This window comes from Ursus maritimus, unplaced genomic scaffold (genome assembly GCF_017311325.1).
Source record: "Ursus maritimus isolate PB19 unplaced genomic scaffold, ASM1731132v1 scaffold_10, whole genome shotgun sequence".
Classification (NCBI taxonomy): Eukaryota; Metazoa; Chordata; class Mammalia; order Carnivora; family Ursidae; genus Ursus; species Ursus maritimus.
Window position 1 is genome coordinate 17139331 of NW_024423344.1, and position 24794 is coordinate 17164124.

Consider the following 24794-nt stretch of genomic DNA (forward strand, 5'->3'; position numbering starts at 1 on the left):
AATATAAATGGCTCAGAGTACTGATTATACCAATAGACTGTAAGAAGGATAAACTTATCTTTGATATTCAAAAGTGTAATGGGACCCATGAGTCTTGGATGCATATTCACTACAAATCTTAAAATGTTTAATGATGAAGCCAGCCCTTTTTGCTGCATCGTATACAACAGAAAGGTGTGTAGCATTTTCCTGTATGTGTTCGGTCTTTCATATTGGGAGTCGATAAGGGGATAAACAAAGCAGTGACAATAATAGTGAGATTAATAATAATAGTTAGCTACTCTTTCATGGGTAAATATGCCAGGAAGTATGCTAGGCTCCGGACTTTCATTGTCTTGAAAAACAAAACAAAATATGAAACAAAAAAACCCTTTAGTGGTGCTATGGGCTCTGGACTGGAGGAGGTAAGACCAGAGGCAAGGAGTTCAGTTGGAGAAACAACACATGAAAAGAAATAAAAAGCAAAGTCAACATGTACAATAAAGCTGCCATAACAAGAGAAAACAACAATTAATTCTGACTTGGGAATAGGTTGAGGGAAGGCTTCCCAGAGACTGTGGTATTTGAGAAGAGATCTGAAAAACATAAATGTTTTCAAAACAGTTCAAAACAGAAGAGAGGAAAAGGAGAGAACATGGTAAATAATATCAAACTGAATTCAAATAAATAAATACATGTTAAATTAGTAAACCAAACTAAGGCGAAAGCACTATCAGTTTTATTTATATAAATGAGTCTCAAAGTTTTTTCAGTAGAAAGATCTCAGTTGTGGAGGGGAATACTGTCTGCAGTACCTTCTCTCATTTTTCTCCCTAAAAGTACTCTCTTTGCCATTCTTCTAGAATAGTTATTTGACATCCATGAGACAGTGTCTCTATAGTATGAGATATTTTTCCCTCCAAATTACCCATACTTTGACGTGGAATTTATCAGGCACAAGAAAATTATGAAAGGTGTATTTTAAATATCCCAGAGTTGAACAAAAGTGAAAAAGGCAGAAAACACCAGACTAAAAGAAAGCCAATGGTCAATAATAATAATAAAATGATAATAGTTGGTCAGCTTCGCTGCCTAGTTCATAGCGAAAGCAAAGCTTTGTGTGGCTGCAGACCAGCCATCAAAATCCACTGGATCTAAGAGGAGAAAGCCATTGTTTGCCAGTGCCATCCCAAGGTTCTGATACAACAGCTGGGAAGCAACATTATCATTGATTTCTCTGTGATTTATTTATTTTTAATTTTTAAAAAAATTTTTAATTTTTTTTTTTTTTTTTTTTGGTAGAGAGGGGTAGTGGTGCACCTGCGAGGGTTGGTAGTTTCCAAATAAAAAAATGCATACACAGAATGCTCTTTTTCCTCAATTGCTACCACAAGCACAAAATGGCATCTGACTAGGGATCTCCAAAAGGAGCTTCCCATGTTGATTTCAGGTAGCTAAAGAACATGAGTAGTACGCTTTATTCATTGTTATATGAAATTCACAGTAGACAAGCTCAAATTTAAACAGTCATATTGCTTCTTTTCAAACAGAATTTGAATTAAACATTTCTGTCATGATAAACTTATCAATAAAGAGTTTATAGAAAACAAACTTATGAGATAGAGGTAAGTCTAGCCCTAGGCAGTTTTTAGAAGACAAACTTCCTTTGTTTCTGCTCGGTGTATTATTTAACTGTTCCTCCCATTGCCCAACGCTTTTTTGATGCCCACACCTTCACCTCTCCTTCTCTCCCGCCAAGGGGATCCACTGGTTGGGGTAGGGCTATACCCTCTACGGTTCCCCTGTCCCCAAATTCAACCCTAAGGTCTCCCTTTCCTGAAAGTAGGTTTGGTTCTTGATTCTACATCAAGGAGTTTTGAATAAATCGAGAAACATAAAACCATAAGTCTTGAGAGCTTTGAAGATTCTGGAATATTTGAAAGCAACTAAGTTCACCATGCTATGGATGGCATCTGATTGACAGGACTCTCTTCACGTTTCTCTCATGTCTCCATGACAAGATAAACAAAAGATAAGAAAGGTATGAATCGTGGGGTGTTCAAATGCTGATTGTTCTCCTGCCTCTTTAATAACTCCATTAATTAATTTAAAAGACAGAACCCAGATTGGTATCAAAGTTTAAAGTTAATGTTGTGAAGCTGTTGACGTACCTTCACAAAAGGGAAAATTAAATTGAAAAAGATACACTGTTAACTATGTAGAGATTGTTTTTTTCTTTTCATTTTAATTTGGAGAGCTATAAAGAGATTGAACTGTATGCTTTCACACAAAATAATGTATTTCATTGCTTTCTACTATTATTCAAGATCTAGGCTTCTTTACTGTGGACTAGTAACTTCACAATGTGGCAGCCGTGTGTAACAAATTAGGTAAGGTCTTTGCTGTGAAAATATTGCAGCAATGCATCAGGCTCTGCAAATACATGTGCTGATGTAAGCGATTTTAACGGCCATAAACTCTGTATCTGCCAAAATTACACCAGGAACCAAGGGACAAGTTACTTGTTGAAGATAGGTCTTCAGTCATGCCTCACCTTTATCTAATTCACAGGAGGAGACTCAGTTCCAAGGGGGTGGGTGCTTGGTTCCATTTTTTTTTCCCAGTTTCCTCTGACACTATCATTTTGACGAGTAACACTAGAATGGGGAGCTGGCTTCTAGCCCTGGTGAAAGGGACTTTCCCTGCTCTCTTCTCAGAGTGAGACTAAAGAGATTACTCTTTGAAGAAAAAAAATAAAAGTGGGTTAAGAAAGAAAGGAAAAGGAGACTCTGCACTCTTTGAAATGCAAAAACTAAAAAAAATGTTAATGTCGAAATGCATGGCTTCATTATGAAGAAGCTGAGTCAAGAAATAAACTCACGTGCTCAGCTGAACTAGGCTAGGAGCTCCCGTTAGAGCAGATTTACCACATGTTCACCAGGATGACATCTAGGTGGAGGCAGTGGCGGTTACAGCAGGTTTTGTAGTTAAGTATTAATAAAAACAATAAAATCCTTCTGTCTGTGCCTATAAAAATATCCATGATATTACAGAAGTACCAGAATAAGTCTGTAATCAAGTCCCCGCAACATGAATTGTTTTAATATTTGAATTCGTAAGAAGGCTGTTAGTAGGTAATTAACCAAAACACTGCAATTAATCAGACAAAGAAATATGCAAGGAACCTTCCAGAATTAAGAGATTCTGTAACTTCATTCTGGTGCATTCATATTGAACACCTTCTATCTTTCAGTACTGAAGTATGACTGGTACATATGACAGATATGTTCCTGACACTCATACCCAGAGGAGAAGAGTGAAATGTAACAACACAATGCAAAATAGAATGTGTGGAAGGAGGGCATTTATCCCAGAGACTGTATGGGGGGGGACTGCTTCATGGAATCTCCCTGTCAGAGGGGAGACCTGAGATGAGTTTGAAAGAGTGAGTGGGACTTAGTGTGAAGATTAATAAGAAGGCATTCCAAAAACATAGGAAATGGACCAAAGACAAACCACAAACACTTTTAAACTAAAACTGAGAAAACTTGTGGTAAAAAGACACAAGGCAAGACATTTATGCTAACGCAGAGTTTCATTTAAGACACATGATCTTACTAGAAAATCTTACATCAAATATTCCGAAGTCAATAACTTCTGAATAATTTAGGAATATGTTTCATAAAACATGACCTATGATTTCAAAGAATTTATACAGGTAAAACCTTATTCTTGATTTAATAATGCTATTAGTCATCCAGGGTTACTTTGCTTTGGAAAAACTGTTCAACTCAAGGGAAATGTGCTCTTCAATACTGAATGAAAGATACTCTAGAACAACTCTGTAAGAATTTTAATTTTTTTCTCCATTATCATTTCAAAAGATAAAACGAGAAAATGCAAATGCAGTGTCTTTTTAAAAAATGTATCTTTTAAAAGATATTACTAATTCTTTTTTTCTTGCTACATGTGATGGTGTTTTTAGCCATCCTTCATCCTGTTGCATCATTAAGGATGATCAGCTTCCAGTTCCACAGCTTCATATTCACAAAAGGTACAAGCATCTTGAAAGAAGTCTTACAAATGATCAAACACTTTCTATAGCTTTGCCTCTGACACTTCTAAGGACTCAATTTGTGGCTTTTTGTTGAATAGGCTCTGAAGTTAAGCATGCTTTGTATATTCCTGAAATATACAAAAGAACCTAAGCAACAACAACAAAAAAATGCTTAGTAGGAATGAACATTTTTAGTGGTTCAGAAACAAAACTGAGAACCACATAGATTTAACATTTTATTGTCTCCCTGTAATAGACTATAAGCTGTAGGGCAGAGCCACAGCACCATGGAGTCCTACGTGCCCTGAGCATCTCCTGGCATGGGCTTGGTAAAATACATGTTCAAAGAGTTAATGAATGAAGAAATGAATGAATGAATAGAATGTGTAAAAATGATTTTTGGGTAAAAATATACTCATCTGTTAATATGTAAGAAATTCGTACTAAAATTTTTTGCCTTGGACAACCTTTTAACAAGAATTTAGCAGCTTCATCTGATTAAATGTCACTGGGGTAAGACTCAAGAAACATGTTGTTCCAGTGCTTTCATAAAAATCACTGTGGCCAAAGACAAAGTTAAATCAGTTATGATATCAGGACCAAAATGAAGGTAGGCATTAAATAGAGCTAGGTTGGTTCACTAATTGCAGAGTGAACAAAAATGCAACAGGTGAGCACAGCCGTTGCTGCTATTGTGTTCTCTTTCATTTTGTGGATTTCACATCCTGGGAATTTCATCTCAATCACCATCCACAGGATAACATCAAACCTGAACAGATACATCACAGGAGAAGACCTTTGTAATTACAGTGTTAATCCCTTAAATCTCTCTCCCCACAGAAAACTAAAGAAAGAAAAGCAGAATACTGGGTTAATAATAGATACTTGAGAAGAACTAGCTCAAATTCTGAGGCCACATCAACATCTTACCTTATTTTATCTGTTGTTCTTCTTCCTCTTCTTTTTTTTTTTTAGATTTTTTATTTTTAAGTAATCTCTACACCCAACATGGGGCTCGAACTCACAACCTGAGGTCAAGAGTCACATGCTCCACAGATCGAGCCAGCCACGTGCCCCTCATTTTATCAGTTCTAATACATGCTATTACTTTTAAATGTCACATTTAGTACACAAAAATCTCCAATCAAGTGAAGTTTTTCATCAATTTCTTGGAGTTGTATATTAAAATTATTCTAGTTAAAATATCAGGTCCCTGAGCCCTAAACACAAGAACCTAAAAAAAAAAAAAAAATGAGTTGATACTGTTGACATGGTTCAAACTAACATGTGTGATTTTGGAATCAGAGGGAATGCACACAAAAGGAGCTGCTTCTTTCATTGTTAGGGGAAAAGATCATTTCAACTAGTTTCAGACTCCCGTGACAACTGGCCAAAGGACTACAGGAAAAACTTGAGGAAGTAAATTCAGTTATCTCGAACCTTAAATATTTAGTAAGTAGTAACAGACAAAGCAGCCAAGGCTAATGTGGAATAATCAGGGCTGACTTCAAAAAAACTGAATACATTTTTTTTTTCAGAAGTCTTTATTCTTTTTCATCTTACATTATATAGTTTTCTCCAACTGATTTTCTAGAATAGATAATTACTATAATTCAAGAGTGAACACAGAACCAATATTTTTCTGAAGATGGAAGCAAAGAGATTTTTGAGAACTCACTTAGCAATGGAAACAAAAACAATTATGCTAGGTGACAAGTATGACAGATCTGAGTTTTCTTTACTTAATATTCAAATCCATGGAAATTTCATGAGAAATTTCTAACTCTTCTGCAACTGATTTCTTTAAGTTCTTATTCCTGACCAATCAAGAGACTAAGCCAGACCTGAGAGAAGTTTCGGTACTTTCATCTGCTGTTGGACTAGGAGCTTTTCCTCTATTAATAATTTCTAATAATGTCTTTTATAACATAAGGACTTATAATTTACTAAGGGCCTTCACACACATCCACACATTTTATACTTCCTACAAATCTTTGAGGAATATATTTTATATGTATAAATAAATGTATATAATAAAATATTATGAATATTAGATGCATTAAGCAGATGAGAAAACCAAATCTCAAAAGAGATCTGAAAAGTAACAAGGCCCTCTAAAGTAGCAAGAGTTATAAATGGCAGAAGCAGAACTTTCAGTGTGGAGATTCTAAAATTCATCAGTTTTTCCCATTATACTACAGTAAACGTGTACCTTTTGACGCATTGGCCAAATGCCATCACCAATTTTTACACCATTTCTTACCATTCGTCAGTGTGTTTCGTAATTACTAATCTGGCAAAGAATACATATCATCCACTTACAGTTAAGTAGATAAAGCTCTAAAACCCAAACTTAATTTTAATTGAGTACCTGCTGACGTCACTGAGATTAAATCCTACGGCATTTTGATAAAAAGGTCTGGCAACACTCACCTCTTTTTGACGGTACTTTATGGCCAGTTTGAGTCTCGCGAGATCATTTCCACTCTGTTCCTCTATGAGACTACTGTCATCTCTGTAATTGAGAATGATTTCCAGTTCTCTGGAACTCCTTGTCTGATCCAGTAGGTCCTTAGCAAACTGTTTGCACTGTCGGGACAGCTCCTCGTACTCTGACTTGAACTCGTTTTCCACCTTACTCAGCTCCTGCAGCTCCCAACTTAGCTGAAAGGCTGTGAGGAAAGGGTCTTCACTGGACAGTGCGATGAGAGAGGGGCTGGCCAAGGCCTTGTAGATGTTAAGTCTGGAGCGTGAGTGCCGGAGGCTGTCCACGTCCGAGCTGGAGACGCATTCCACACAGTTACAGCGGACCTCGTGGGGTCTGGGCACCGAGACTCCTTTCTGAACTAGAAGCTTGATTATCTCATAATTATTTGTATGCGCTGCCAAAATGATTGGTGTAATGTCTGGAGTGAATTCAGAGAACTGCTTATCAAGGAGTATGGGAGGCACCTAGAAAAAAGAAGAAAGCAGAGGTGATGAATATTTATTCATTTGTTCAAGCCTGTGAATTTCAAACAGCATGCTATAGCAACGCTGAACGAAGTTCGTAAATCTTTTGCCAGGCTTTTTTGCAGGAGAGATGGCTTTTTTTTTTTTCCCTTAATTCTGCTAAAGACAAAAGAAAATTAGTGAAAAAAAAGAACTTCCCAATATAATGACACATTATTCTTATATTTGTTAAATCCGACTTTTGACATTTTATGAAATCTTAAAATAAGTGGCTATGGGAAGTCTTTACTTGATAAAAGACTTTCTTGCTCCCAACTTATTTTCTGACTGTCAATCTCTGCTTTTCTTCCCGGGAGGTGTGGACTCCCTAAATAATCAAGAAATACACTGAATAGTAGTTAATGATTTGTTTTAAACCCAAGCTTTTCCTCTGCAATAGAAGTTTTTCAGTTCTTCAATTGCTTTGTATGTTTGTTTGTTTGTTTGTTGTTTTATCTTCTGTATTCCTAAAACCAAACCAGTGATTAAAGGTGTGGCAGCAGAAGGTAAGAAGGCTTGCCTCATGCCTCATCTATCACTTTCTGGTATATTTTCCAGATAAACATAAGTGCATCGCCATTTCATCAGAAATAAACAAATGCTTCCCAATGAATCAGGTCACCGGTGTGTTTATGCATTTCCTTTGGGTTTTACTCTAGGAATGGTAATAATGAAAATCCTATAATAGGCACTATTAGTCAGCATCTGTTAGGTACATTAACTCACTATTATTCACATTTGATAGATGTGATCCTTCCGTGCATAAGTGCAAGACCTGCTATTTGAACCCAGGTGCACCTGACACCCGAGCCTGTGTGTATTCTACCACACCATATGGCTTTACAATTTTTGGTTTAATAGTTCTTCCTGCTGGCATAAAGCGGCATCTATGAAAATAAATGCGGTGTAAGGATAAGTTAAAAAAGCATGGCAGAAAAAATGACAACCCATGTACTGCATAAAATACACTGTAACATATAAAGGAAACCATAAAAGGATCAAAAGCGAAACAACTATGTGGAGAAAAACAAAACTTCTATGAAACTTTAATTAAACTACTTTTAAGTAGAGGTATAATCTTTATATGAGAATAATTAAGCCTGTGTGCTTCTAATTTATTTGGCCATTTAGAATATCTATTTGTTTTATAAGAAACACTCTACACAGAATAACGAGATGTAGTTATATGTTTAAAGGATATTTAAAATATATGCAATCAGTTGATAAAGATAGTACCGACTAATTATAAAATTAGGGACAGCACTGTTGAGGCAGCACTATATGTTCCAGCAGGGTCTCTACATATTTCGTCACTACATACTTCGTTGCTTCTTTTTTTTTAAGATTTTATTTATTTATTTGACACAGAGAGAGAGACAGCCAGCGAGAGAGGGAACACAATAGGGGGAGTGGGAGAGGAAGAAGCAGGCTCCCAGCGGAGGAGCCTGATGTGGGGCTTGATCCCAGAACACCGGGATCACGCCCCGAGCCGAAGGCAGACGCCTAACGACTGCGCCACCCAGGCGCCCCCATACTTCATTGCTTTTTAAGTAAATAGCTTTCATTTTCAATTTAACTATGTATTTATTACAAAAAGAAAAATGTCATTATTTAAAACTAAAAGAGAAGTAATCTTTATACTTCAAGTTTTATCTACGGCAGACATGAGGAAAAACAAAAAGTAAAGAAGTAAGTAAATAAGTTCTTATGTTACATGTATATTTAAGTGGTAGTTGCAAAATGAAGGGGCTTTCTGGATTCAATAGAATTTCATTCTAGATTTCCAGAGTTTTTAAAAGCTATCAATAATTTTACATTTATTAACCATAAAATGCAACGTTGGAGAATATTTCAGCAAAATTTTATGAAAACGTAAGTATAATATGACCATATTAAAAAACATTCATATTTCAGAAGAATGCCAGTGTTACAGAGAGAGATGGCATAATAGCTGATAAAATTTGTGAGAATCTACCAAGAATAAATATTCTGTTTATGAGTTTTAATATTCAATAACTCATTGGGAGTTTTTAATTTTTAAATATATGGACATCTTTAATTTTATCTTTTATAAAAGGAATTTATTTTAGAAAATAATTTTTGAATGAAACTTTTTTTTTAAAGGTTTTATTTATTTGACAGAGAGAGAGTGCAGAAGAATGGGGAGCAACAGGCAGGAGAGGGAGAAGCTTGTTCCCCACTGAGCAGGGAGCCCAATGCGGGGCTCAATCCCAGGACCCTGGGATCATGACCTGAGCCAAAGGCAGACACTTAACCGACTGAGCCACCCAGGCACCCTTGAATGAAGCTGTTTTATAAGACTACCAATACAGTAATAGTTTATTGGTCAATAAATATTTTTAAAATTATGTAATTTTTAACTATCTTAGAGTTTCCTCTTACTCTAAAATGTGTTCTAAATTCAACAATACATTATATGTTGTCTTTACCATTAATTGCTTGATGCCCAGCTGGTCAGGGACCACTAGACACTGGGAACTGTTGGGCCTTAGGTGTCCTTCATGCAGGAATCCGCGGGGTCTCTGACCAGCCAGCCAGGCAGGCACATGTCCGTGTTTATATGTGTCCTACAGACAGGCTCTGGGATTTCTCCCATTCCATTAAGAAAAATAGTAGTAAAACAAAAACGCTTTAAAAAAAATTGCCTGCTATTGAGTACTAATTACATGCCCGTACCAATGATTACATTGTGTTTGAAAACTGGGGGTTATCTTACTCTATTATCACTCCTACATTTACTAGCTTGTATTCCTCTATATTTAAAACTATGCCCTCTTCTCCTTTTTATTACTGAGTATTCCTAGGGACCCATGAATGCTTCCTTTATTTTATTTAATATATAGTTACTGAGTATTCCTAGGGACCCATGAATTCTTCCTTTATTTTATTTAATATATAGTGATTAATTGCAATAATCATTCACTTTGAACTTACTGAGGTATAACATACATTCATTAAAATGCACAGCTGTTAATGTGATGCTTGATGTATTTTTAAAATGTGTATGCACCTGTGCAACACAGCACAGGTAATAATCCAGAAGGTGGACTGCACCTCACGAACCTTCCTCTTGTCACCTCCCAGCTGTTACATTTTGTAATCACAAACCTAAACGCTATTGCCAGAAATCACTTTCACACACTTGCTTACTTCATATAAATGAATCATGAAGTATGTCCTTTTTACGTCTAGCTTTCTTTGGGCAACAGTATCTCTTTGAAGTACATTAATATTGTTAGAAGCCAATCTTTCTTGTAATTTCACCTCTACATAATATTTTGATCAATGAATATAGCACAATTTATTTAATATTCTCTTTTTGATAACATTTGTGTGATTTCCAGTTTCCATTTGTGGCTAAGAATATTGCCCCTATACACATTTTTACCCATGTCTGCTAATACATATCTAAGAATGCAATTTCTGGGTCAAATAGTTTTCTTAAGCAGTTACAGCAATTTTCGTGACTATCACAAATTATACTTGGTATTGCCAATTATCTACCTATCAGTCTATGTATCTACCTATTTGTTTATGTCATTATGTCAAGAAATCATTTTTAATTTTTAATTTATTATTTATTATCAAGGATGGGTGTTGAATTTGCTTAAGGCCTTTTCCATTTCTATGGAGATAATTATATAAGTGTTCCCCTTACTCCTAAAAATGTAGCAAATGAAATTAATGAATTTCTTAATATTGAAACACCCTGGCTTTCCCGAAATAAATTCCATTTGGTCAAATGTGTAATATTTTTAGTATGACTAATTTTTTTATTTAGATTTTTTGGTACCAATATTCATAAGAGAGATTGATTTATAATCTTTCTATGTTGTCTTCACCAAATTTTGGTATGAATACTGTGCTTGCTTCTGCCTTTGGAATGCAGGGCAATGTGCCATTCAGGTCTCTCTTCACGAGAGCCCTGACTGCCTACCTGTAAGACTGCACCGCATTTACAGCCTCCAGCTGTCCACCGCTTCCGGTTCTTCCTCAATTTTGGAGCCCAGGACAATGACTGAACAAGTAGGCTAGACAAGGGCCTAGCTATTTCCACCCAGCATGGGACACCTCTAGTAGATAATTTTCCTCTGAGTTCCCCTTTACACTGGCTTCCCATTCTTAATCCTGCTTCCTTTCTTTTTACTTTCAAAATGTGATTTTCCAATAAATCTTTTACAATCATCTCATTTTATCTGCCTCTTGGGGAGCCTGGGTGGCTTAGTTGCTTAAATGTCTGCCTTTGGCTCAGGTTATGATCCTGGGGCTCTCATGATCCTGGGGTCCTGGTATCTACCCTCACATTGGGCTCCCTGCTCAGCAGAGTGTCTGCTTCTCCCTCTCCGTCTCTTCTGCCCCCCTGCTCATGTTCTCTCTCTCTCTCTCTCTCTCTCAAATAAATGAATAAAAAAAAAAAAATCTTTATCCTGCTTCTTGAAGAATCCAAAATGTGACTGATCCGTTTTCCATACTGTGGGGGAAAAAAATAAGTAGCACTGAAATTATTTGATCTTTGAAAGTTCAAAATTCTCCTGTGAAACCCATAAGCGCCTGCTATTCTTTGATGGGATAGTTATTCAGTAAATTTTCTTATTTACTGCATAATAATTAGCTTGGCTTTTCTATCAATAATGGGGTCAGTTAGTATAAACTGCATTTTTCTGGGAAGTTATTCAGTTCATCTGGGTTTTTCTAGACAAGACAGTTTTAAATGTGCAAGGATTCAGGAAATGCTATGCTCACAATGTCCCTCCTGAGGAATCTACCGTGGGACGAGATGATGGGGAACTGAGGGAAGGGCAAATGCTGGGGGCTAAATGTATGTAATAGTTAATCAAAGATCAATATAAAGTTATGAAAATGTAAATTTTTAAATGTTCTGGAAAGGAAAAAAAGAACGAGAGAGAGACTGAGAGGAAGAAAGGTGTGGAGCAAAAAGCTCTCTACTTAACCAGCTAATAGAACAGAAGCCTTGGTAAAGCAAAAGGGGGACATGAAGGTTTTATAAAAGGTATTAATATAAAATACAAACGAGAAAATACAGGTCTTGAGTACCTTCAATTCTTCCCTTCCACTATTGCAAAGATAAATTTTCCAAAATATTAATCTTTCAGACAGTTCCCTTTCTTAAAATACTGCTATGGCTTATAACTACTTTGATTTAATAATTCACTCATACATCAATCAACAAATATGTATTGACTCTGTTGTTTACATTAGACTCTGAGAAATTAAGAAAAATGAAGCTGAAACAGTCCACGTCCTCAAACAGATGATTACCATACTTGACACATTTGCAGATCTCTCAACAAACTGAATCAAATGTTTACTAACTTACTATAAATCCAACACCATAGTAAGTACCATGTGAAATACTCAGAAAAATAGGAAACAAATGTTTGCAACGTCCCATCAGATGCTCAGCAAGTTTTGAATGTTTTGAAAATTTTCCAAGTACCCGCCAAAATCTCAGGGTAATGTTTCTGCTTTATATTCTTTATATTGGACCAGCAGAGTTAAAATAAACTATGAACTGTAAAACTATGTTGTAGACGTAAGAATTATTTGGCAACTTTTATTCAGTATTAACAAGAATTTAGTACTCTGCAACATTTTACTTTCCTTAACACGTAGCAAATATATCGGGAACAGAGAAGTGCAGATTTAAATGGTTCTTTTAGAAATGTTAGAATATTTGGGCTGATAGTCTTTTTTCTACTTAGCAAAGTGCCTAACGGTATGTGTTTCATACTATGATACTAGTTGTAAGTGGTTGCCATTTCATGGGTGACATCATGGAATCAGATCTCTGAGCTTTCCAATGGGTAACTGAAACCAGCTCTGATGGCAAAGGAGCCAATTGCAGCCAATCACAGAAGTTGAGAGACAATGAAAGGTAAAACAGGCCCCACAGTTTTTTGCTCCTGCAGCTCAGACATTTATCAGTTGATTCAACTTTGCTATCTATTAAATACTCAGACATTTTTACAAGTCTGAAATATAAGGCATTGGATCTCAGAAACCTTTAGAAAATCCAGAAAATGAGCTTGCTCTCCCTTTCGCATACTTCATTTCCAAACCAGTCTATTTTCTGTCCCCATATCTTTTCTTTGCTTTATTCAGTAACTTCAACATGTAACTAACTCTCTCTCTCTCTCTCCTTTTGTGGTTCCAATGTTACAGGTGAAGAGCATACCTCCCAACATTAAAATAAATAAATAGGTCACTGTAGGTATTCAGTACCTATTATCTACACATGATTTTGGTAGAAAGGTTTTTTTTTTTTTTAATTTTTTTTTAATTTGTCATTTGACATATTTAAGGACAGATGTGAATGTCATGAGCATAACCCTGTAGATGAAAATCATACCACGCTTGACGTTCAGCCGAAGTAAAATCTATAGCATACAAGCATTACATCCAGGCAAACATACATGCATAAAAATACATACTCAAATCACTAATAAAGAAATAACACACATGCATGCCATTTTTTAAAATCTAAATTCAAGTGGTTGAATGACATATTTCACCCCATAATGTACAACAAAGTAGAACATGCAATTAAAAGAGGATCCTAAAACCAAGTGAATGTTTTTTGTATTGCAGAATGGAAGGTTGCTCTGGCTTTTCTTTGTCAAAGCTTTATGAATGAATATTTGTTCAATGGTTTTTTTGTCAACCTTACCATAACATTAGTTACATTATTAACAGAATCATTTTCATGCCACATCACATTAAAAGTGATGAATACACAAAGAATGTATTAACTTGTAAATAGATCGCTTTTCTGAAATTTGTTCAAAATCTTCACCTTAAAGTGATTCAGCACCAATCTGAGACATATAAAGTCTAGAGTGTGACAGTCTACCCAAATGCAGAAATGTCTCTTTGCCACTAAGCTAGACATTTTTGAACCAATAATACTGAAATATAAATACCTAGGAGAGAAATTCATCCTGGAGTAACATTCATCCAATTTAAAAGTACTTATTTCCTTAAATTCGGTATTTCTTATAGTGGGTTGTATAAATTGAATAGAAGAAATTTACTTGTATAGGATTATTTAGTGTGTCCTAAATTACTGACTAAATAGATCCACATTCTATTCTAGCTCTACCCTTAATTAGTTAATTATCTTGTGAATTCCTCCTAATATCTCTGCTATATGAAAAACAATATCCTGTTACATGAAATTTCTATGATTAATCACTTTTTAAATATTCCAGTGGATGGCACAATAATAGAAAATTTATGAGGTTTTTTTTAAAGTATTTCAATAAAAATTTGTTGAATTCTTTGGTATCATCTTCCTTTTAACATCAATATTTTTTACCTAATGTATCAAAACCTTCATTTTTTAAAACTCGGATTATAAATATTTAATTTATCTTTTTCCTATACTCAGTCTAACTCAAACCAACATAAGGGAGTTTCAACTCAGAGTTAAGTTTAAAAATTGATTAAATATCAGTTATTTAGAATTTGAAATTTTCACACACACACCCGCATGCACAAAAACCAAGTAGTTGTCCTATGAATAAATACATGAATGAATGAAGAGACAGACAGATGAACAAATGAATGGTTAGGTTACAATCTTACCTAAACAAAGTCACCTTTATTATTTTAGGCCCATACTGTTGCCTGGAAAGACTAAACAAAATTCAAAATTCTACTTGTGCAGAAAAAGAAACTCCCTTTAACCTTGGTCTCAGCACAGGACTAATGATTTATCGGTATGTTCGCAGCTGATCTGTAACAGCAAAGACTCTTGCGCTTTCCCCTACTTCTGAGTGGCTGAAGCTTTGAAGGCACTAATAGTTTGATCTGACATCTAATGAAACCTTAATCCAGAAAACAAATGTAAAAGAACAGCTCAAAAGGAATCAGACACTATTACGTGCATATGGCTCTAAATCAGGGGTTCTCCAGTCTTTGTGTACCACCGTCCTTTGGAAATACAGAGAAGCCCGAGGATCCTCATTCAGAAAGAAGAATACTTCTAAACATAAATGCATTGTATTATACAGCATAAAGTATTCAAATATATTTAAAATCTATTTAAAGACAACTATGTGATGTATTAACATATATTCTTCTCTATTAATGCATTAAATACAAAGATCTACCGGCAGGTAATTAGACTAATTTTGAAATAATGATCAACCTGTAAATATATCAGGTGTATGTTAAAATGGTAATATGATAGGATAATATCTATGATTTCTGCTACTGACAAAGACACAAGAATTTCTAGCAAAACTAATTTTTTGGGTTATGTTCATAATCGAAGGAAGTGATATATTCTATTTAGAAGTTAGTCAAAATAAAGATGTATTTTTTCCCATCCTAGTTCACAGATACCCTTGAATTTTATCTTTTGCATCCCTAAGTTAAGAAGCTCTTCAAGTCTGACTTAATTGGAATTGGAAAACTCAAATGAGAATTTTAACTAGAAAGCACTAACCAGAGAGTTGTTTTTTAGGAGAGGTAATTGGAGAATTTGAAAGACGTTCTGGAAAAAAAAGAAAGAAAGCCTTATATTTGAAATAGAAAAATACATTTTTCATCTTTATTCAAAGATAGAATGTTCTATAGTTACAAATGTCCTAGAATGTGAAATGAAACAAATAGATCACAACACACACAGATATTTACTTCATGAGGGAAAATTCTGGAAAATTGGGGGAAAATCCAGAAGACTTAACATGTAAATAAATGATGTTTAAGGGGAAAATAAAGAACAGATGGCAAAAAGATGACAAAAAAAGCGAGGCACAAATAGCAAGGGAAATTTACCTATTATAAGGATATCTGGGGTCTGTACACTCAGAGGGCTCCTCAGGTCTTTGGTGGAGACAATGAAAACAATGACACACAATTAGACACATCCTGCCGATATCCCAGACTTCCAAGGTTTAAAAAAAAAAAAAAGAGGATGAGTGTGAAATCATCAGATCTACAGAATGAGTGGGTAACAAAGAAGATGCAGCTAATACCAAACTTCTAATCTTCTGGCATTAAAATCTGCGAGACATGTCGTTGTATCTATACATAATTTTTAGTAAGTGAATATGAGTCAAAAATACAGCATCTAGCCAAGTTGCCATCTTTCTCCTGCTGGGATAAAAGACATACGTGGTTATACTAGAATTCAGAAGGTACATCACCCATATGTCTTGTAGGAGAGAGTTTTCCAGAAAATATTAAAACCAAGTATTAAGTGATTCGCCTCCAGGTAGGTAGGAAGAAATAGTTTGAGCAATGAATCTTGCAATCTGGAGTTAACTCAAATATGTATTTGTATGGTGCCTGGGGTTTGGTAATACAGTTAATCAGTAAAGATACTAGAAGCAGAGGAGACAGAAAGAAAATATCCAAAAACAGTTTGGAATTCAGTTTTAAACTATTTCACTGTAACCTAGGAGTTGGTGGGTAGGATTTGAGGTTGGAGAATAAAGAGACAAAATACACTTTTTTTTAAGCTGAGTTTCTTATAAATAACATAGATCTTCCTTCATTTAGTTTATATGTATGTGGCCCTCTGTCTTTTAATTAGGGTCAACTGGTTTATTAATAATCATATTACATTAATGACATTGTTATCATCAATAATAATATTATTAGTTTGGGCTTCTTATTTTATACTTATTGCTTATTTTCTTGGTGTCAGTTCTTACCTTGACTTTTGTATTTCTTTTTTTTTTTAAGACCTGAGCTGATATCAAGAGTTGGAAGCTTAACCAACTGAGCCACCCAGGCACCCCCACTTTTGTATTTTTTTAAGTAATTCTAATTTTATTTTATTTAATTAATTTAGTTATTTTAAGTAAGCTCTATGCCCAATATGGCGTTTGGACCACAACCCAGATATCAAGAGTCATATGCTCCCCAACTGAGCTAGCAAGGCACCCCTACTTTTGTATTTTTTTTTTTATTTTTTTTAAGATTTATTTTTTTTATTTGGGGGGAGAGAAAGAGAGAGCAGGGGAAGGGCAGAGGGAGAGGGAGAGAAGCAGACTCCCCCCTGAGCACAGAGCCTGATGTGGGGCTTGATCTCACAACCCTGAGATCATGACTTGAGCCAAAATCAAGAGTTAGATGCTGAGCCTTGGTGGCTCAGTTGGTTAAGCGTCTGCCTTCAGCTCAGGTCATGATCTTTAGGTCCTGGGATCGGGTCCTGGGATTGGGTCCTGCAATCGAACCCTGCATCAGACTTTCTGCTCAGTGTGGAGTCTGCTTCTCTCTCGCTGCCCCTCCCCACGACTCATTCTTTCTCTCTCTCTCTCTCAAATAAATGAATAAAATCTTAAAAAAAAAAAGAGATGCGTAACCTACTGAACCACCCAGATACTCCCCTACTTTTGTATTTTAAATGAGCAATAAATAACCAAAAATTTAAGTGTTAACAAAATAAGAAATCCTTTTCTAAAAAAACCCCAAAGATCAAAAGGAAAATGAAAATGAAGTTTAAAATTCTCTAGAAAGGAGACCACTACAGTAATTAGCAAGTTCAATTCAACAGTGTATGAAAAGCCTAAAACACAGTGTAAAAATAGGGTTTTATTTCAGAAATGAATTGCTTTTGGTTATCATTATATTTTTCACTAGCATTCATTACCATATGTATATTTGCATGGACTCTGGAGTCAGAGTGCCTGGGTTTACAAAGAGGTTTTACCTTGTACTAGGTGGGTGGCGGTCGCCATGTTACTGCATCTTTTTTGGCTTCACTTTCTTTACCTGTAAAATGGGCCAATAAAGTATCTACTGTAGCACTGTTGTGAGAGCTAGCCGGTTTACGCAGTAAAGCACTTAGAACAGGGCATGGTCCTTGGTGGGAGCTTAACACACATCTACCTGGATTGTCCGTCCCTGCGTTGGAATGTAAGCTCCCTGGGGGCAGGGACTGTGCAGGTTTCTCAACTTGTCCCTGGCCCCCATGCTGGCACATGAATAATAAATAATGGCACATGAGCCAATAAATACTTATTGAATGAATGAATGAATCTATGAGTGGTGTAGAGAAGTGTTTTCAAAACTTTCCAGTATTTTTTAAACGTGATGATACTGTACATGAAAGGGTATTTGGTAAAATCCATCACTGTTCCTAACTATGAGAAAAAGCATTTACCAAAAACCAATAGAAAACTTCATGATAAGGAGTGAAAGGCTTTCCTATTAAAATTAGAAATAAGTTAAATGTTTATTTTCACCATTATTATTCACCATTTTGAAGTTGCTGCCTAATGCAATAAGATTAGGAAATAAAATATCAATAAAAATACTAAGACAAAACACAAATTTATCTCTATTTGGCAAATTACATGGTCATATATTTTGAAAACCTGAGGGACTCTAAGAAACATTAATAAAGCTTAAAACAAGATTCATATACAAAAATCCATATTCTATTAGCAATATGTTATTATCAGACCTGATTACATATAGAATGAAAAATTGGTCATTATTAATAGTGACAAAATATACAATTCTTATGAACAAAAATTAAATAAAAATTAATAAAACTTATAAGAAGAAACAATAAAACGTCATGGGGCATAAAATCAGATCCAAAATATGGGGAAACATGTTTCTGGATAGGCAAACCTAATATATTAATTATGCCAATTGTCTTAAAGAAATACATACATTTAATAACATTTCACTTGGGATCTTTTTTATTTGTGTTATTTTATTTATAACTTGATAATATTATTTTATTAGTTAATGTGGAGGCAAATATATCCAGGAATGATAAAAATTATGAAATGGAGAACATGATACAAGAATATGATGTGAGAATACAGGAAGAAGTATAAATTAGTTGAATAAAATTTTGACCAAAATTAAACTTATTATATATAGGAACTTCATGTGTGAAAAATTGGACTTTCTATTCAGTTGGAAAGAGTGGTTCATATAATACACAGCACTGAAACAATTCTCTACCCAAACAAAATTGATCCCTATCTCATTTTGTAACAAAAAATTTGAGATGGAGTACATACTTAAATGTAAAAACAAAAAGTAACACAATTTTAGAAAAGATTTAAAAAAAATAGTTGCATAGCCCCAGGGTTGGGGAGAACTCCTGAAGCAAGATTGGAAACACAGAACAGAAGACTATGTATTTTATCACACGATTCTTAAGTAGAATGACCAAAGATACCATAAAAAAGTCACAAAATAAACTGTAAAACAAATTTGCTATATATGAAAAGTACTTAATACTTATACAAAGAGAACCTTTAAGCTGAAAATAAAATTATAAACCACCAACGAACAAATGGACAATTATAAACTAGAGATTCACAGAAGAAAATCAAAAGGTCAGAAACACTGGATGATCTTCTCACTATAGTCAGGGAGAGGCAAATTAAAAGAATGGTGAACCACAATATTCTGGGCATCCTATTGTCAAATTAAAGGAGTTGTGGATAAAAGTGCCCTCTCTCATCAAAACCTAGAGCAATATGAATTAGAACAGCCTTGCTAGAAAGTATCTGGTGCTTACATAAATTCTGAAAACCACAGTCTCACTTGGAGGGACCTTTCCTACAGGGAAACAATTACCATGAGACTATTTCTTTATATTTATTTCATCATTGTTTGTCATGGTAGAAACTGGGGTGTACCTGAATGTTTTCCAAAAGAGAAAAGGTCGCACAGCTTGCGGCTCATCCCTATATGAAATGTTAGAACGCTTTAGATATCTGAACTCCAATTAATCCTGTATCTATCAATCTTGAGCGATTGCCGTCGGGATTCATTTCGTCCCGATGGAGAGCTGTGGCAGAGTTATTTACAGAAAGGCCCCTTGTTTTAGGTTCTTTAAGCATTAGTTGAGAATCTATATCACACACTGTTCTTGGTATCATCTAATTATACCTTAGCTACTTTTTGATAAACAAAGATGCCTATAATTAGATCCAACTGTGTCTATTAAGATGTACTTTGCCCCCACCCTCGCATGTGGCCTATGGCCTAATCATTGCAGCTTCAAACGTTCCAGGCATCGCTTTCTTGTTCCCTCCCACTTATCAAATTCCACCAAACATTCAAAACCCAACTTAAATGTCATCATTGCTATGATGTCCTTTAGTAAAACTGAACTGTCATTAACCTGCCATATTGTCTTTACTTGGAGGCGGGGGAGAAGAAAGCTATTATAATTTGTTTTTTACAAGAAGAGGGAAATAGCCGTTTTCAAAAAGGGAGTTTGTCAGAACAGTGAGAAAGGCGTCCATATGACACCCTTTCTGATTCTCTTACCCCCCCCCCCCTTTAAGGGCTCTCCTACAAACTGCTTCTAACTCTCTCCAAGCTTTGGTCTGTGACACCCCCAGTATAAATCCTGTAATATCAGTAACTATTTTTACTTTTTTAGAGATAGTATTCATTTTACATTTAATTGGCTGTATATTTTTACTGTTAGCCTACTTAAAGTATACTTTTAATTAAAAATATCAGCAAGTAGATATAGTTTGTATTGACTTGAATAAGGTGTAATTCTACAATAACTTGGATATGATACATACTTGAACCGAATGAACTAAGATATGGCAAAACCATTTATCTGATTGACACCATTAATAAAAAAATATGCTTGGCGTCTGATGATAGTGACACAGGCAATAATAACACGCGTGGAGCACTTAGCATGTGCCAAATGCCCCACACTGGGAGCTTTTCACGCCTCAGCTTAGTTAGTCCTCAAAATCATTTTTAGAAGTAGCTGTTATTATTATCATCCCCTTTTTACAAAAAAAGGACCATAGGCCTTCAAGAAATCAGATAGATTGCCCACGGTCACAAGGAGACCCATGCAGCTTGGCTCCGGAGTCCAAATTCTTAATCAATTGACTATCTGTCTTACACATAAAGCAGCTGTGAGATCTTGGAAATTGCCCAGGCGTCAAGAGCAGGAAGAGAGGCATTAAATCTGGCCTCCACCACTTTTAGTTGTGTGGATGTGACAAAGCCAGCTAACTTCTCTGCGTTTCCATTTTCCCATTTTGAAATGTGGACATTTATTCAAGATCTTTCTCATTGTAGAATAAGACCCGGAGACATATATATGTATCAAAGCGCTTTCAAAGTTAACTCTCAGAGGGCTGTGGCGAAGATGAAATGTGAAAGCACCGTGTAATCTATAAATCAAGAAATAACAGGAAGGCATCAGGGTTATGTGACAAGTCTAAGGCTGGAGAAAGAGCAGAAAACGGTCCTGTTCGGTTTTGCCCACTGTCATTTGTTTCTCCTCACATAAACATAGTCCCAATCACAGTGCTTGATTCATCCAAAAGGTAGAGCGATAATTTCCTGGCAGGCGAGTTTTGTAAATGTCGGTATCACAGTTTGGTACGTGTCCCTTTCGTTACTGAAAATTTAAGCTGTGTATCTCCTAAAATGGCACATGCTCTTTATTATGCACCACTACAGATAAATCATAAATAACTATTAAATACTATTTGCATCTTGGATAAAGAAATGGAAAATCTACTTCAACTGCTAAGGAGACATCAAACAAATAGCAACTTTTAATCACCACCAGCTTGGGCTAAGTTTAACCACTGGAGTAACTAAAGGATTGTTATTATTAACTTCTAGATCATTTAGCTCACAAACATCACTTTTAATTTAAAAACTGTCTCTCTTTATATCTGTTACACTGAAAGGGGATCTATTAAATGATATCTACATGAAACCTTTTATTTGTTGAAAATGTAGTTAATGGGCCAAGTTTATTCTTAATTTTATAAGAATTACACATTAATTCTGATCGATTCCAGTTTTAATTTCACTTGACAGTGTTTATCGCAGTGTCCCTTTTGAAAGTCACAATCCTTTGCCTTCCACAACTCTTTTTTCTCTGGATGATAGTATATGGGCTTAAACGCTGTCCCAATATTCATTTGTAGTTTTGGAAACATTATATAACCCCCCAACTTCAATTTTCTCATCTGTAAAATGGAGGTAATTATAGTCTTTACCTCATAGCGTTCAATTAAGGATTAAAAGTGGTGAAGAATGTAAAAGTATTTTGCATATAATATTTGATAAAACAATCTATTATGATTATTAAAATGATCATTTTCACTAACATCATTATTTTCTCTGGTTATTGTTTCTCAATCTCACTGATGGGGTTCCATTCCCCTATATATCCTTTGAACATTGTTCCTTCCCAGGGATCAAACTGAAGTGTTCTTCTCATTCTATATATGTATATACAGGAACTCCCTTCACATTAGCTGTTCTTCTCGTGTTCGTTACAATCTCTACATGCTAATTTTTATTCATCTAGCCATTTACTAATACTTTCGAGCATCCGTTTATGTCAATCACTTTTCACAGTTTGGGAAATAAAGCAATGAATGGAACAGACAAAATTCTTGTTCTCATTCAACTTAAACATTTTGGAAAGAGAGGACGGAGAAAAGACATCCAACATGAATGAACAAGTGGATGAGTAAATTAATGAATGGATGAATGGCAAATGGTAGAGGCCACAGAGAAAAATACAGTGGAGTAAGAGGAAATGAAGAGTTCCAGAGGTAAGGTGAGATTGCTGCTTATCGAGATGTGACAGAGACGTCTTACTGGTGTGATGACATTTGAATAGAAGGTTGAAGAAAAAGAGCATTAAACTTATATCAAAAAGTAGAGCATTCCTGGAAGAGGGAACAGCAGGGGCAAAAATTCTGAGGCAAGAGCATCATTTGGGTATCTGGCCAATTTGATGGGAGTACAGTTTGCAAGCAGAAATTTAGTAAAAGACAAGGGGCAGCATATGTATTTAAATCCCTTTTAAGGACTCTGGCTTTACTTCTAGTGAAATGAGAAACTGCTGGGGCATTTTGAGCAGAGAAGTAACACTGTCTGCCCCCCTATGATGTGCTGTGTTGAGAATGGACTAAGGGTAACAGAGGTGGAAGTAGGGAAAACTAATAATGATCAGTAAGACTTTCAACAATCAAGGCAAGCGTCTCAGATGGCTGAAACAAATTGCAGTGAAAGGTTGGAGAAGTGGTTCAATATTATGAAGGTAAAACCAGTGGAATTTGCTAATGAGTTGAATACCAGGTGTGAGCTATAAGATCACAAAGAGAGATCAGCGATGAGGAAATATCCTGGCTTAGACAGATCGAGCTACAACTTACTGAGAACATTCCAGAAAAAGAGCTTTAGGAAAAATGAAGATTAGATTTTTGCATGTTCAGTACAAGATATTAGAAATGCAGAGATAGACATTTGAGAGTCATCAGCATACAAACAGTATTTAAAGCCCTAAGCTTGGATGTCACTTAGCAAGTGAGAGGAGAGAGTGTTGGTGGAAAAGAGAAGTTAGAACTCTCTGACATTTTAAATTTTGAAGGTTGAGAAGATGAAGAAGAACCAGTAGAGAATACTGAAAAACACAGGGATAGTGTGAAATACTGGAATAATAAGGCATATACTTAGGGTAGGTATGGTGGTGGAAGCATATGGAAGTTCTTCATGATTGATTCTATTTTCTTAATAAAATAAGAAACGAAGGCATCATCTGAGAAAGAGGACATGTTGGGTGTTTGAGGAAAGAGTGGGAAAAAAAAATGAACTCCTCGTCTAGGAAAGTGGAAGACTGTATGTAACCAGGATATGTAGGCGGATTGCTGGGCACCAGAAAGTACCCAGCTGAAGTTGGTGATGTTATGTTTTTCTTAAGGCCTCTCTGGTTATCCAGGTGCAGATATGGAATTTTACCAGATAATAATTACCAAAGGACTGAAGGATGACTTGTCTTTAGATGACAGACATCAATGATGGACTAGTGAATTTTAATCACGGAAGTGAGATCATGAGGTTGAGAGCTCAAGGAAAGGTCAGCATGTGACACTAGGAAGAGTGAGCAGGAAAGAAACTGTGGCCATGGGAGTGGGTGGCTGAGGTCAGATGGAACTCCAGACAATTGTCTGGGAAGAAGAAAAGTAGGTTAAAGAAGCCAGCGTAATTCTAGGATTACATGTGTGTGTCAGCCGGGAATTTGGGTAAGATCATTACTGAGGAGTAGGACCATAAACCTGAGACCAAAATATTTAAGCAATGGGAATACTGTACAGAACACTATAATGGGGGTTGGAGGGGTTAGGAAAAAAAGGAGCAAACGACGGTGAGAAAGAACCAATGAGGAACAAGACACAGTGCGTGATGGATACCGCAAGAAAGACTCAGATTTCAGTTAGAAATGAAGGGGCTTTCAACAACATTTTATCAGTTCCCCCTTGAAGCTCCTGCACATATTATGTTAAATATATCCTAGATGATTCTTTTGATACTACTGAAGATGTTCTCTTTTTATAAGTATGTACTATATAGTTGTGTGATTATATCTTTACATACAATTTTAAAGTTTAATTTGTTGAAGTTAGGAGTAATGATGTATACACCAACTTGGATTGTGTTTTAAATGCATTTGGGTTTTCCATATTAATGTTTATACCATGGCTTTCATAAGCTTTCTAATTGTAATAATTTGTAGATTATATTTTGTTTTTATGTAGACAAAATATCTGAATATACTTTTTAGCTCTTCAATCTTTTTTTTTTTTTTTTTTTTTTTTTTTTTTTTTTTTTTAGATTTTACTTATTTGAGGGGGAGACAGAGCTAGATCCCAAGAGACAGCACAAGAGTGGGTGGAAGGGCAGAGGGAGAGGGAGAAGCAGACTCCCCACTGAACAGGGACCCCAGGATCATGAC

The 24794-nt window shown here is 35.5% G+C and overlaps 1 protein-coding gene across 6 annotated transcripts in view; it reads right to left on the bottom strand.

Annotated features, from left to right (window-relative positions):
* The window catches only part of TRPC4 (transient receptor potential cation channel subfamily C member 4), a 143023-nt gene that overhangs the window by 100009 nt on the left and 18220 nt on the right, over positions 1–24794 (bottom strand). For 5 of the 6 annotated variants that reach the window (XM_008692262.1, XM_008692261.1, XM_008692260.1 and 2 more), the window contains exon 2: positions 6470–6988. The exons of the other annotated variant lie outside the window; for it this stretch is intronic. In XM_008692262.1, coding sequence (XP_008690484.1) covers positions 6470–6988 — 519 coding nt within the window. The remainder of the gene's footprint in view (positions 1–6469; positions 6989–24794) is intronic. 6 annotated transcript variants of the gene reach the window in all.